Source organism: Oncorhynchus gorbuscha, linkage group LG02 (assembly GCF_021184085.1).
Source record: "Oncorhynchus gorbuscha isolate QuinsamMale2020 ecotype Even-year linkage group LG02, OgorEven_v1.0, whole genome shotgun sequence".
NCBI classification, from domain to species: domain Eukaryota; kingdom Metazoa; phylum Chordata; class Actinopteri; order Salmoniformes; family Salmonidae; genus Oncorhynchus; species Oncorhynchus gorbuscha.
Genome location: NC_060174.1, coordinates 4,358,842 through 4,374,649, shown reverse-complemented (window position 1 = coordinate 4,374,649; position 15,808 = coordinate 4,358,842). Strand labels below are relative to the sequence as shown.

The following is a 15,808-nucleotide window of genomic DNA, read 5'->3' as shown; positions in this document are numbered from 1 at the left end:
TCCCATTCAAATGTCCACTATAATAACAGAACCGCTGGGACCCCATTCAAATGTCCACTATAATAACAGAACCTCTGAGACCCCATTCAAATGTCCACTATAATAACAGAACCGACCCCATTCAAATGTCCACTATAATAACAGAACCTCTGAGACCCCATTCAAATGTCCACTATAATAACAGAACCGCTGGGACCCCATTCAAATGTCCACTATAATAACAGAACCTCTGAGACCCCATTCAAATGTCCACTATAATAACAGAACCGCTGGGACCCCATTCAAATGTCCACTATAATAACAGAACCGCTGGGACCCCATTCAAATGTCCACTATAATAACAGAACCTCTGAGACCCCATTCAAAAGCCTGCAGCACACTAGACACTGCTGCCCTTATAGATACAAACTTGAAAATAATTGGCCAGTTTAATAACAGAACACTTGTCACTTTAATAATGTTTACATTTTGCAATTCTCGTCTCATATGCATATACTGTATTGTACAGTTGTGGCAAAAAGTTTTCACTGACACAAATATACATTTTCACAAAGTCTGCTGCCTTAGATATTTTTGTCAGATGTTTCTATGGAATACCAAATCAAATCCAATTTTATTTGTCACATACACATGGTTAGCCAATGTTAATGCGAGTGTAGCAAAATGATGAAGTATTTCATAAGTGTCAAAGGCTTTTATTGACAATTTACATGAAGTTGATGCAAAGAGTCAATATTTTCATTGGTGACCCTTCTTTTTCAAGACCTCTGCAATCCGCCCTGACATGCTGTCAATTAACTTCTGGGCCACATCCTGACTGATGGCAGCCCATTCTTGCATAATCAATGCTTGGGGTTTGTCCACCCGCCTCTTGAGGATTGACCACAAGTTCTCAATGGGATTAAGGTCTGGGGAGTTTCCTGGCCATGGACCAAAAATATCAATGTTTTGTTCCCAGAGCCACTTAGTTATCACTTTTGCCTTATGGCAAGGTGCTCCATCATGCTGGAAAAGGCATTGTTCGTCACCAAACTGTTCCTGGATGGTTGGGAGAAGTTGCTCTTGGAGGATGTGTTGGTACCATTCTTTATTCATGGCTGTGTTCTTAGGCAAAATTTGAGTGAGCCCACTCCCTTGGCTAGGGAGGGAGGAGAGGGAGGGAGAGAGAGAGGGAGGGAGAGAGAGAGAGAGAGAGAGGAGGGAGGGAGGGAGAGGGAGGGAGGGAGAGAGAGGGAGAGGGAGAGAGGGAGGGAGGGAGAGCGAGGGAGGGAGGGAGAGAGAGGGAGAGGGAGAGAGAGAGAGAGAGGGAGGGAGGGAGGGGGAGGGAGGGGGAGAGAGGGAGAGGGAGAGAGAGGGAGAGGGAGGGAGGGAGGGAGGGAGAGGGAGAGGGAGAGGGAGGGAGAGGGAGAGGGAGAGGGAGAGGGAGAGGGAGAGAGAGAGCTGAGTTGTCTGTCTAATGAGAGAGGATGTGGTTCAGATCAGACAGCAGTCTTGTCTTTGATCATGATTATATTGTGAAGCTGAGCCTTTTCATCTTCATTCATCACAATAGACAGCAGTAGGAAGGAAAACTATGTTAGGTCTGAGATCTGCCTCTCGCTTTCAACTCCATTGGGCTGTACTGGCTGTGTAAATAAGGTTGAGCTAGTCGGAAATTAAGCCAAGCTTTTTTTATTTGTTTAGGAAGACAGACTGTTCACGTGTATGTTTAGACTGTATTATGGAGGTCAAGCAGTGTCCGACACACACACACACACACACACACACACACACACACACACACACACACACACACACACACACACACGTTTGTTTTGCTATTCTTGTGTGGACCAAACAATTGATTCCCATTCAAAATTCAATTTTCCCTAACTCCTAAATCTAATTCTAACCTGTATTTTTTTTTAAAGCCTAAAATAGCTTTTTTTTTCTCCTTTGGGCTCCGGTGAAATGTCCCCACTTGTCTGAATTTTCCTTGTTTTACTATCCTTGTGTGTACTTCTGGTAAAAACAAAAAAACACACACACAGTGTCCAGCCAAACGTCTCCTCAGCACGTGTCTCCGTAATGAAAGTAATGAAACTGTCTGGAATGTTATGTAATATTGAATTCGGCACTTCCTTTAATTATCTCCTCTCAGCAGGCCACAAGGCTCAGACACAATGGTTACCGGGGAGACGGTGGTAGAGGTGTCTGTGCTCAAAGAAATATGTTTGTACTAAAATGTGTTTGTAGAAATCGAAGTGACAAATTACAATAGAAAGAACTTTTACTTCAGTGACTCCTTGATATCAATTAACATTAGTCATTCAAAAAGTTAGCATATTGCCTAATCAACATTCTCAATAAACTGGAATCAAACTGCAATGCTTACTGTAAACTGGAAGGTTACTGTACAGTTATTGATCGGCTGGCTGTACAGTCATTGATCAGCTGGCTGTACAGTCATTGATCAGCTGGCTGTACGGTCATTGATCAGCTGGCTGTACGGTCATTGATCAGCTGGCTGTACGGTCATTGATCAGCTGGCTGTACAGTCATTGATCAGCTGGCTGTACAGTCATTGATCAGCTGGCTGTACAGTCATTGATCAGCTGGCTGTACAGTCATTGATCAGCTGGCTGTACAGTCATTGATCAGCTGGCTGTACAGTCATTGATCAGCTGGCTGTACAGTCATTGATCAGCTGGCTGTACAGTCATTGATCAGCTGGCTGTACAGTCATTGATCAGCTGGCTGTACAGTCATTGATCAGCTGGCTGTACAGTCATTGATTAGCTGGCTGTACAGTCATTGATCAGCTGGCTGTACAGTCATTGATCAGCTGGCTGTACAGTCATTGATCAGATTATGCCTACAGGTACATGTAAAGAGCAATCCCTCTTCTGTGTTTGTCATGTTTGACAGAGAGAGTAATCATTAGCAACACCTGTGTTATCAACCATTTGAATTAGTTTGTTAGTTTCTACACAATACACTGATAACAGTTCAGTAATGAATGATTATCCAGGGATACAACTGAGTTGCACTATGTAAAATAACTATTTCACCATGTACAATAACTATTTCACCATGTACAATAACTATTTCACCATGTACAATAACTATTTCACCAAGTACAATAACTATTTCACTATGTAAAATAACTATTTCACTATATAAAATAACTATTTCACCATGTACAATAACTATTTCACCATGTAAAATAACTATTTCACTATATAAAATAACTATTTCACTATGTACAATAACTATTTCACTATGTAAAATAACTATTTCACCATGTACAATAACTATTTCCTCCTCCATTAAGGTTTGATTGCCCCACTGCTATTTGCCCGTAAGTGTGTGTTGACTGTGTTTCTCCTATGATGTTACAATAAGACAGATATAAGCACAACTTACACTAAAACCCAGCCCCATAGCCCCAGTTAGCTGTAGCCCCATAGCCCCAGTTAGCTATAGCCCCAGTTAGCTGTAGCCCCATAGCCCCAGTTAGCTGTAGCCCCATAGCCCCAGTTAGCTGTAGCCCCATAGCCCCAGTTAGCCCTAGCCCCATAGCCCCAGTTAGCTGTAGCCCCATAGCCCCAGTTAGCTATAGCCCCAGTTATCCCTAGCCACATAGCCCCAGTTATCCCTAGCCACATAGCCCCAGTTATCCCTAGCCACATAGCCCCAGTTAGCTGTAGCCCCATAGCCCCAGTTAGCTGTAGCCCCATAGCCCCAGTTAGCTGTAGGCCCATAGCCCCAGTTATCTGTAGTCCCATAGCCCCAGTTAGCTGTAGCCCCAGTTAGCTGTAGCTCCATAGCCCCAGTTAGCTGTAGCCCCAGTTAGATGTAGCCCCAGTTAGCTGTAGCCCCATAGCCCCAGTTAGCTGTAGCCCCAGTTACACATAGCCCCAGTTAGCTGTAGCCCCAGTTAGCTGTAGCCCCATAGCCCCAGTTAGCTGTAGCCCCAGTTACACATAGCCCCAGTTAGATGTAGCCCCAGTTAGCTGTAGCCCCAGTTACACATAGCCCCATAGCTGTCATTAAATATGCTTCGTCTTTATAATCTGACATGATTTATTGCCCACTGTGTTGAAGCTATTTTAGTCTATGTCACCCTGAAACTCCACATTTTCAGCAGAGGATCATTTTTGCCAGACTTGCCAGTCAAACTGATAAATCTTAGTTTAAAATTAAATCACACACAAAAAAAGGTTATTCAGCTTGTTTGGTTGCTTGAGAAAACAGGTCTAGTCAAAACAAGAATAGATTTTTAAAAATCTGCTAGAAAACATTGTGAAGGCATCTATTGTGCGTGCTAACAAAGCAGAAAGCCAGGCTTTAATAGGAGTATTAACTGTCCCAGAATTGGACTGGGAGTTGATTATGCCTCTGCCTCAGCCTGTTAGTCTTGTAGCTGATAGATAACTCAAAAGGTTATAATATATCCACTGCTGTTTTCATAGTAAATCCAGGTCTAAACCTCAACATGCCCCCTTGGCCCTTGGACCAACTTGTGTCTACACAAACCCAGGAGGTTCTGGAATGGACGAGGCTCAGCCTCCATCCCAAATGGCACCCTATTCCCTACATACAAGTAGTGTACTGCAAAAGACACTGGTCAAAAGTAGTGCACTATATAGGGAATAGGGCTCTGGTCAAAAGTAGTGCACTATATAGGGAATAGGGTGCCATTTGCGACGCAGCCTCAGTCCATTTGCCTTTTTTTTATGCTCCTTTCGAGGAATATAACACTGTCTTTTGTGAAAGACCCTGCTTTTCCAGATAATGATGGCCATGGAGAGCGAGATCACAATGTAAGCAAAAAGGTTAGCAATCACAAGGCCGCCCGGGCTAGATGGGATACCAGGGCGCATTCTCAAAGCATGCAAAGCTGGCTAGTGTCTTCACAGACATATAGAAGACTTCATGGTAAGCAGCAGAACTTTTTTATCTACCAAGAAAGTATTCATCCATAAAAGTCACGGCTGTCTACATTCCTCTACATGCCAACACACCACTCTGGCACTTAACAAACTGCATGTGGTCATAAACAAGAAACCGCTTACCGAGAGGCACCGTTTCTGGTGGGCGGAGACTAACGCAGGGAGACTTAAAACCGTCCTACCTCACTTCTATCAAAATATCTCCTGTGCCACTAGGGGTGAAAAACTCCAGACTACTTTTGGAAAAGACAATGGCGCATGGAGGGAAACGGCTGCCATTTTATGGGCTCCTAACCAACGGTGTTATTTTGTGAGTTTTTTTCACATTATGTTGTACTTAATGTTAGCTCTACCATCTGTTATGACCGAAAATAGCTTCTGGATATCAGAACAGTGATTACTAACCTCGAACTGGACAAGACTTGTTCTTTAATGAGTCCGACGTGAAGGATTAACTGCTTCTCCGAGACCAGGCCCAAATCCCCGTCATTTGCGTGAAGAAAAGACGGAAATACAGGGGGGCGGAGATCGGAGTGCCTTGTGAGAATTCATCGGCGAGTGGGTAACGAGCCTCTACGATTCGTTCTATTGGCCAATGGGCAATCACTGGAAAATAAACTGGATGATCTCTCCATTCGAGACTATCCTACCAACAGGACATTAAAAACTGTAATATCTTATGTTTCACCGAGTCGTGGCTGAACAACGATGACACAGATAATATACAGTTGGCTGGGTTTTCCGTGTTTCGGCAGGACAGAACAGCTACGTCTAGAAAGACTGTGGGGTTGCCTAGTAAGATGAGGGGTGGGGGTGCCCAGTAAGATGAGGGGTGGGGGTGCCCAGTAAGACGAGGGGTGGGGGTGCCCAGTAAGACGAAGGGTGGGGGTGTGTGTCTCTTTGTCAATAACAGCTGGTCCGTGATGTCTAAAACTAAGGAGGTCTCTTTTTAACCTGTCCCTGACCGGGTCTGTAGTACCTACATGTTTCAAGCAGACCACCATAGTCCCTGTGCCAAAGTACCCGAAGGTAACCTGTGTAAATGAAGTGCTTTGAAAGGCTGGTCATGACTCACATCAACACCATCATCCTGGAAACCCTAGACCCACCCTAATTTGCATACCGCCCCAACAGATCCACAGATGATGCAATCTCATTCGCACTCCACACTGACCTTTCACACCTAGACAAAAGGAACACCTATGTGAGAATGCTATTCATTGACTACAGCTCAGCATTCAACACCATAGTGCCCACAAACCTCATCACTAAGCAAAGGACCCTGGGACATAACCTCTACAACAGATTGGTAAGGGTAGGCAACAACACATCCGCCACGCTGATCCTCAACACTGGGGCCCCTCAGGGGTGCGTGCTTAGTCCCCTCCTGTACTCCCTGTTCACCCATGACTGTTTGGCCAAGCACGACTCCAACAACATCATTAAGTTTGCTGACGACACAAAAGTGGTAGGCTTGATCAGCGATGAGACAGCCTATAGGGAGGAAATCAAAGACCTGGCAGTATGATGCCAGGACAACAACCTCTCCCTCAATGTGAGCAAGACAAAGGAGCTCATCGTGGACTACAGGAAAAGGCTGGCCGAACAGAACCCCATTAACATCGATGGGGCTGTAGTAGAGCGGGTCGAGAGTTTCAAATTCCTTGGTGTCCACATCACCAACAACCTATCATCAAATCAAAATGTATTTTTTTTATTTCACCTTTATTTAACCAGGTAGGCTAGTTGAGAACAAGTTCTCATTTGCAACTGCGACCTGGCCAAGATAAAGCATAGCAGTGTGAACAGACAACACAGAGTTACACATGGAATAAACAATTAACAAGTCAATAACACAGTAGAAAAAAATGGGCAGTCTATATACAATGTGTGCAAAAGGCATGAGGAGGTAGGCGAATAATACAATTTTGCAGATTAACACTGGAGTGATAAGTGATCAGATGGTCATGTACAGGTAGAGATATTGGTGTGCAAAAAAGCAGAAAAATAAATAAATAAAAACAGTATAAAAACAGTATGGGAATGAGGTAGGTGAAAATGGGTGGGCTATTTTCCTATAGACTATGTACAGCTGCAGCGATCGGTTAGCTGCTCGGATAGCTGATGTTTGAAGTTGGTGAGGGAGATGGGTCACATACACATATTTAGCAGATGTTATTGTGGGTGTAGCGAAATGCTTGTGTCCCTAGCTCCAACAGTGCAGTATCTAACAATTCACAACAATACACACAAATCTAAAAGTAGAAAAATTGAATTAAGAAATGTAGAAATATTTGGACTGGCATAGACTAAAATACAGTAGAATAGAATATAGTATGTACATATGAAATTAGTAAATCCGTAGGTAAACATTAAAGTGAATAGTGATTCATTATCAGAGTGACTAGTGATTCCATGTCTATAGGGCAGCAGCCTCTATGGTGCAGGGTTGAGAGTGACTAGTGATTCCATGTCTATAGGGCAGCAGCCTCTATGGTGCAGGGTTGAGAGTGACTAGTGATTCCATGTCTATAGGGCAGCAGCCTCTATGGTGCAGGGTTGAGAGTGACTAGTGATTCCATGTCTATAGGGCAGCAGCCTCTATGGTGCAGGGTTGAGAGTGACTAGTGATTCCATGTCTATAGGGCAGCAGCCTCTATGGTGCAGGGTTGAGAGTGACTAGTGATTCCATGTCTATAGGGCAGCAGCCTCTATGGTGCAGGGTTGAGAGTGACTAGTGATTCCATGTCTATAGGGCAGCAGCCTCTATGGTGCAGGGTTGAGAGTGACTAGTGATTCCATGTCTATAGGGCAGCAGCCTCTATGGTGCAGGGTTGAGAGTGACTAGTGATTCCATGTCTATAGGGCCTCTATGGTGCAGGGTTGAGAGTGACTAGTGATTCCATGTCTATAGGGCCTCTATGGTGCAGGGTTGAGAGTGACTAGTGATTCCATGTCTATAGGGCAGCAGCCTTTATGGTGCAGGGTTGAGAGTGACTAGTGATTCCATGTCTATAGGGCAGCAGCCTCTATGGTGCAGGGTTGAGAGTGACTAGTGATTCCATGTCTATAGGGCAGCAGCCTCTATGGTGCAGGGTTGAGAGTGACTAGTGATTCCATGTCTATAGGGCAGCAGCCTCTATGGTGCAGGGTTGAGAGTGACTAGTGATTCCATGTCTATAGGGCAGCAGCCTCTATGGTGCAGGGTTGAGAGTGACCAGTGATTCCATGTCTATAGGGCAGCAGCCTCTATGGTGCAGGGTTGAGAGTGACTAGTGATTCCATGTCTATAGGGCAGCATCCTCTATGGTGCAGGGTTGAGAGTGACTAGTGATTCCATGTCTATAGGGCAGCAGCCTCTATGGTGCAGGGTTGAGAGTGACCAGTGATTCCATGTCTATAGGGCAGCAGCCTCTATGGTGCAGGGTTGAGAGTGACTAGTGATTCCATGTCTATAGGGCAGCAGCCTCTATGGTGCAGGGTTGAGAGTGACTAGTGATTCCATGTCTATAGGGCAGCAGCCTATATGGTGCAGGGTTGAGAGTGACTAGTGATTCCATGTCTATAGGGCAGCAGCCTCTATGGTGCAGGGTTGAGAGTGACTAGTGATTCCATGTCTATAGAGCCTCTATGGTGCAGGGTTGAGAGTGACTAGTGATTCCATGTCTATAGGGCAGCAGCCTCTATGGTGCAGGGTTGAGAGTGACTAGTGATTCCATGTCTATAGGGCAGCAGCCTCTATGGTGCAGGGTTGAGAGTGACTAGTGATTCCATGTCTATAGGGCAGCAGCCTCTATGGTGCAGGGTTGAGAGTGACTAGTGATTCCATGTCTATAGGGCAGCAGACTCTATGGTGCAGGGTTGAGAGTGACTAGTGATTCCATGTCTATAGGGCAGCAGACTCTATGGTGCAGGGTTGAGAGTGACTAGTGATTCCATGTCTATAGGGCAGCAGCCTCTATGGTGCAGGGTTGAGAGTGACTAGTGATTCCATGTCTATAGGGCAGCAGCCTCTATGGTGCAGGGTTGAGAGTGACTAGTGATTCCATGTCTATAGGGCAGCAGCCTCTATGGTGCAGGGTTGAGAGTGACTAGTGATTCCATGTCTATAGGGCAGCAGCCTCTATGGTGCAGGGTTGAGAGTGACTAGTGATTCCATGTCTATAGGGCAGCAGCCTCTATGGTGCAGGGTTGAGAGTGACTAGTGATTCCATGTCTATAGGGCCTCTATGGTGCAGGGTTGAGAGTGACTAGTGATTCCATGTCTATAGGGCCTCTATGGTGCAGGGTTGAGAGTGACTAGTGATTCCATGTCTATAGGGCAGCAGCCTCTATGGTGCAGGGTTGAGAGTGACTAGTGATTCCATGTCTATAGGGCAGCAGCCTCTATGGTGCAGGGTTGAGAGTGACTAGTGATTCCATGTCTATAGGGCAGCAGCCTCTATGGTGCAGGGTTGAGAGTGACTAGTGATTCCATGTCTATAGGGCAGCAGCCTCTATGGTGCAGGGTTGAGAGTGACTAGTGATTCCATGTCTATAGGGCAGCAGCCTCTATGGTGCAGGGTTGAGAGTGACTAGTGATTCCATGTCTATAGGGCAGCAGCCTCTATGGTGCAGGGATGAGAGTGACCAATGATTCCATGTCTATAGGGCAGCAGCCTCTATGGTGCAGGGATGAGAGTGACCAATGATTCCATGTCTATAGGGCAGCAGCCTCTATGGTGCAGGGTTGAGAGTGACTAGTGATTCCATGTCTATAGGGCAGCAGCCTCTATGGTGCAGGGTTGAGAGTGACTAGTGATTCCATGTCTATAGGGCAGCAGCCTCTATGGTGCAGGGTTGAGAGTGACTAGTGATTCCATGTCTATAGGGCAGCAGCCTCTATGGTGCAGGGTTGAGAGTGACTAGTGATTCCATGTCTATAGGGCAGCAGCCTCTATGGTGCAGGGTTGAGAGTGACTAGTGATTCCATGTCTATAGGGCAGCAGCCTCTATGGTGCAGGGTTGAGAGTGACTAGTGATTCCATGTCTATAGGGCAGCAGCCTCTATGGTCCAGGGTTGAGAGTGACTAGTGATTCCATGTCTATAGGGCAGCAGCCTCTATGGTGCAGGGTTGAGAGTGACTAGTGATTCCATGTCTATAGGGCAGCAGCCTCTATGGTGCAGGGTTGAGAGTGACTAGTGATTCCATGTCTATAGGGCAGCAGCCTCTATGGTGCAGGGATGAGAGTGACCAATGATTCCATGTCTATAGGGCAGCAGCCTCTATGGTGCAGGGTTGAGAGTGACTAGTGATTCCATGTCTATAGGGCAGCAGCCTCTATGGTGCAGGGTTGAGAGTGACTAGTGATTCCATGTCTATAGGGCAGCAGCCTCTATGGTGCAGGGTTGAGAGTGACTAGTGATTCCATGTCTATAGGGCAGCAGCCTCTATGGTGCAGGGTTGAGAGTGACTAGTGATTCCATGTCTATAGGGCAGCAGCCTCTATGGTGCAGGGTTGAGAGTGACTAGTGATTCCATGTCTATAGGGCAGCAGCCTCTATGGTGCAGGGTTGAGAGTGACTAGTGATTCCATGTCTATAGGGCAGCAGCCTCTATGGTCCAGGGTTGAGAGTGACTAGTGATTCCATGTCTATAGGGCAGCAGCCTCTATGGTGCAGGGTTGAGAGTGACTAGTGATTCCATGTCTATAGGGCAGCAGCCTCTATGGTGCAGGGTTGAGAGTGACTAGTGATTCCATGTAACTTGGTGGTAGCCGGCTAGTAATGACCTTGAGATAAAAGCTGTTTTTCAGTCTCTGAGTCCCAGCTTTGATGCACCTGTACTGACCTAGCGGGGTGAACAGGCGTTGGCCTGGGGGTTGATGTCCTTGATGATCTTTATGGCCTTCCTGTGACAACGGGTGCTGTACGTGTCCTGGAGGGCAGGCAGTGTGCCACCGGTGATGCGTTGTGCAGACCTCACTACCCTCTGGAGAGCCCTGCCGATGTGGGCGGTGCAGTTGCCGTACCAGGCAGTGATACAACCCGGCAGGATGCTCTCAATTGTGCTTCTGTAAAAGTTTGAGTTTCTTAAGGGCCAACCCGGATTTCTTCAGCCTCCTGAGGTTGAAGAGGCGCTGTGTTTGAGCCGTTGTGACTCCACTTTGTGTCTGTACTGACATGTTGCCTGTTGCATGATTGCCTTACGGAGGGAATAACTACAATGTTTGTATTCAACCATATTCCCAGTCACCTTGCCATGGTTAAATGGTTTGCGCTTTTAGTTATGCACAAATGTTGCCATCTATCCACGGTTTCTGGTTTGGTTAGGTTTTAGTAATCACAGAGGGAACAACATCCCCTATATACTTCCTGATGAACTCAGTCACCGTGTCTGTGTATACGTCAATAATAGTACAGTATTTTTTTACCCCTTTTTCTCCCCAAATTTCGTGGTATCCAATTGGTAATTAGTCTTGTCTCATCGTTGCAACTCCCGTTATTCTCAGAGACTACCCGGAATATCCCAGTCAGTGTGATCAAAACAATCTTGAAGCATGGAAACATGGATTCCTGGTGCTTAGACCAGCAATGAATAGACCTTAGTACGGCTACTTCCGGTTTGAGTTTTGCCTATAGGAAGGGAGGAGCAAAATGGAGTCGTGATCTGATTTGCTGAAGGGAGGGTGGGGGAGGGCCTTGTAGAAATCCTTCGAAATGGGGGTATCAGTGGTTGAGTGTTTTTCCAGAGTGAGTACTACAGTCAATGTGTTGATAGAACTTCCATAGAGTTTTTCTCAAATTTGCTTTGTTAAAATCCCCAGCTACAATAAATGTTCGCCTCAGGATATATGGTTTCCAGTGTAGTTCCTTGAGGGCCGTCGTGGTATTGTCTTGAGGGGGAATATATATGGCTGTGAGTATAACAGAAAATAATTATCTTGGGAGGTAATAGGTCTGGTGAACAAAATGTCTTGAGTTCCTGTATGTTATCACAATCACACCATGAGTAGTTAATCATGAAACATACACCATCACCTTCTTCTTCGCGGAGAGTTCTTCATTCCTGTCTGCTCGATGTACTGAGAATCTAGCTGGCTGTATGGACGCAAGCACAGTATATACCGAGAAAGTCATGATTCCATGAAACAGAGAATGTTACTGTCCCTGATGTCTCTCTGGAAGGAGATCCTCGCCCTGAGCTCGTCTACTTTATTATCCAGAGACTGAATATTAGCGTGTAATATATTCGGAAGCGGTGGGGGTGTGCACGCTTCCTGAGTCGGACTCCAAATACATCTTTTCCGCTTCGTTCCAAGCACACCAAGACAGTTGTGAAGAGGGCACGACAACACCTTTTCCTCCTCAGGAGACTGAAAAGATTTGGCAGATTTGGGTCCCCAGATCCTCAAAAAGTTATACAGCTGCACCATCGAGAGCATCCTGACCGGTTGCATCACCGCCTGGTACGGCAACTGCTTGTCATCCGACCGGAAGGCACCACACAGATGGCCCCAGTATGTCACTGGGGCCAAGCTTCCTACCATCCAGTACCTATAAACTAGGCTTTGTCAGAGGAAAGCCCTAAAAATGGTCAAATACCAGTCAGCACTCTCTGCTACCGCACGGCAAGTGGTACCGGAGCGCCAAGTCTATGTCCAAAAGGCCCCATAAGTACTTCTACCCCCCCAAGCCATAAGACTGATGAACAATTAATCAAACGGCCACCCGGACTATTTACATTGACCCCCCCCCCCCCTGTTCTAACACTGCCACTACTCACTGTTTATCAGTCACTTTACCTACATGTGTGCAGATTACAAAAAAAGTCATTTTTTTCTCTCCCCAATTTTCGTGGTATCCAATTGGTAATTAGTCTTGTCTCATCGCTGAAACTCCCTTATGGACTCAGGAGAGACGAAGGTCGAGAGCCGTGCGTCTTCCGAAACACAACCCAGTCAAGCCGCACTGCTTCTTGACACAATGCCCGCTTAACCCAGAAGCCAACTGCAACCAAAATCAAATCACATCAAAAATCAAATGTATTTATATAGCCCTTCGTACATCAGCTGATATCTCAAAGTGCTGTACAGAAACCCAGCCTAAAACCCCAAACAGCAAGCAATGCAGTTGTAGAAGCACCAATGTGTCAGAGGAAACAACCCGGTCAACGTGCATCCGGCCCGCCACAGGAGTCGCTTAGAGCACGATGGGACAAGAACATTCCTGCCGGCCAAACTCTCCCCTAACCTGAACGGCTCTTGGCCAATTGTGCGGCGTCCCATGGGTCTCCCGGTCGCGGCCGGCTACGACAGAGCCTAGTGGCACTGCCAGGATGTCTAGTGGCACTGCTAGCACTGCGATGCAGTGTCTTGGACCATTTCACCACTCGGGAGGCCCGGTAAATATTTTCTTAACTATTTCTTGAACTGCATTGTTGGTTAAAGGCGTGTAAGTAAGCATTTCACAGTAAAACCTGTTGGTTTTCGGTGCATTATTTATGGCACTAAGCAGTATCCATATAAAATGTACTTCCATTCATTTTTTTCAACTTGTACCGGGGACCTTCAGACGAGTCAGACAACCAACAAAACGTGTTATATTTTTGGGATGTCTCATGGTCTGACAAACAACCCCTCTATCTCTGTCACCTTACACCGCGGAAGTGAGACATAGGTGGATGCGTCCAAGGAAAAATACACATCTCCAACTTAATCTGACGGGTTTACATTTCATAGGTAAGGTAGCCTAGTGGTTAGAGCGTTGGACTAGTAACCGGAAGGTTGCAAGTTCAAACTCCCGAGCTGACAAGGTACAAATCTGTCGTTCTGCCCCTGAACAGGCAGTTAACCCACTGTTCCTAGGATTGAAAATAAGAATTTGTTCTTAACTGACTTGCCTGGTTAAATAAAGGTAAAATAAAAATAAAATAGATTGGTCTCTGTCTCTCTCTCTCCTCTTCTAGATGTTTGTGCTGTGTCATGGCCTGCTGCAGCTCACCCAGCTCCTGTACAGCTCCTACTTTAAGAGCACCATAACCACCATCGAGAGACGCTTTGGCCTCAGCAGCTTCTCCTCCGGTACCGTCTCCTCTCTGCACGAGGTAGGACACAGACCTGCTGTATCCTGATTACAGGGCTCTCTCTGTCTCTGGGTGGGGAACACAGTACTGATGTATTCTGATTTACAGGGCTCTCTCTGTCTCCATCCGTCTCTAGGTGGGGAACACAGTTCTGATAGTGTTTGTGAGTTACCTGGGCAGCAGGGTCCATCGGCCTCGTCTGATTGGACTGGGTGGCCTGCTGATGTCCATCAGCGCGCTGATCCTGGCCCTACCTCACTTCCTGTCCCAGCCCTATGAGTTTGACTCTGTCATACATGGTAAGATCTAGGGGTTCTATATATATATATATATATATATATATATATATATATATATATATATATATATTATCTACAGTACTCTGCAATACAAAGGACACACTTCTGAATAAAAATCCTTCATGGGCAGAGTTTCCAGAACACAGATGTGAACCTTCTTGTTGCTGAGAAGCAGTAAGAAATGCTTCTTAGTCTACGACTAGGTCTGACTACGTCTGTGTCCGGGAATCTGGCCGCATGAGTTTTAAAACCTAGTATATGCAAGCATCATCCACAATCAGTCTCTCTAAAGCAGCAAGCATCATCCACAATCAGTCTCTCTAAAGCAGCAAGCATCATCCACAGTCAGTCTCTCTAAAGCAGCAGTCCCAGTATGTTGGACCTGGTTCAGCCTGTCATTGAGTAGAGTAGTATTGTGGTCGAGTGGTGGTGTAGTGGTGGAGTGATGTTTTGGAATGGAGTGGTATAGCGGAATGGTGTAGAAAAGTGGTGTAGTGGATTGGTGTGCTGAAGTGTTGTGGTGGAGTGGAATGTTGTTTTGGAGTGGTGTATTGTAGTGGTGGAGTGGAGTAGAATGGTGGAGTGGAATGGTATAGTGGAGTGGTGTACTGAATTTGAGTGGTGGAGCAGTGTGGTTCATTGGAGTTGGGTGGATTGGAGTGTTGTAGTGTAGGTTAGTGTAGTGGTGGTATGAAGTGTTGGAGTGGTGTACTGGATTGAAGTGGAGCTGTGGTGTATTGGTGTGGTAGTGTGGAGGGGTGTATTTGGTGTGGTAGTGTGGAGGGGTGTATTGGTGTGGTAGTGTGGAGGGGTGTATTGGTGTGGTAGTGTGGAGGGGTGTATTGGTGTGGTGGTGTGGAGGGGTGTATTGGTGTGGTGGTGTGGAGGGGTGTATTTGGTGTGGTAGTGTGGAGGGGTGTATTTGGTGTGGTAGTGTGGAGGGGTGTATTGGTGTGGAGGTGTGTATTGGTGTGGAGGTGTGTATTGGTGTGGAGGGGTGTATTGGTGTGGAGGGGTGTGGAGGGGTGTATTGGTGTGGTGGTGTGGAGGGGTGTATTTGGTGTGGAGGGGTGTGGAGGGGTGTATTGGTGTGGTGGTGTGGAGGGGTGTATTTGGTATGGTAGTGTGGAGGGGTGTGGAGGTGTGTATTGGTGTGGAGGGGTGTATTGGTGTGGAGGGGTGTATTGGTGTGGTGGTGTGGAGGGGTGTATTGGTGTGGAGGGGTGTATTGGTGTGGTGGTGTGGAGGGGTGTATTGGTGTGGTGGTGTGGAGGGGTGTATTGGTGTGGTAGTGTGGAGGTGTGTATTGGTGTGGTGGTGTGGAGGGGTGTATTTGGTGTGGTGGTGTGGAGGGGTGTATTGGTGTGGAGGGGTGTGGAGGGTGTATTGGTGTGGTAGTGTGGAGGGGTGTATTGGTGTGGTGGTGTGGAGGGGTGTATTGATGTGGAGGGGTGTATTGATGTGGAGGGGTGTATTGGTGTGGTAGTGTGGAGGGGTGAATTGGTGGGGT

General features: G+C 46.5%; 1 protein-coding gene across 2 annotated transcripts in view; it reads left to right on the top strand.

Moving 5' to 3' along the window:
• The window catches only part of LOC123996387 (solute carrier organic anion transporter family member 2A1-like), a 69,305-nt gene that overhangs the window by 12,653 nt on the left and 40,844 nt on the right, over positions 1-15,808 (top strand). For both annotated transcript variants that reach the window (XM_046299778.1, XM_046299781.1), the window contains exons 2-3: positions 13,883-14,020; positions 14,136-14,298. In XM_046299778.1, the coding sequence (XP_046155734.1) occupies positions 13,883-14,020; positions 14,136-14,298 (301 nt within the window). The remainder of the gene's footprint in view (positions 1-13,882; positions 14,021-14,135; positions 14,299-15,808) is intronic.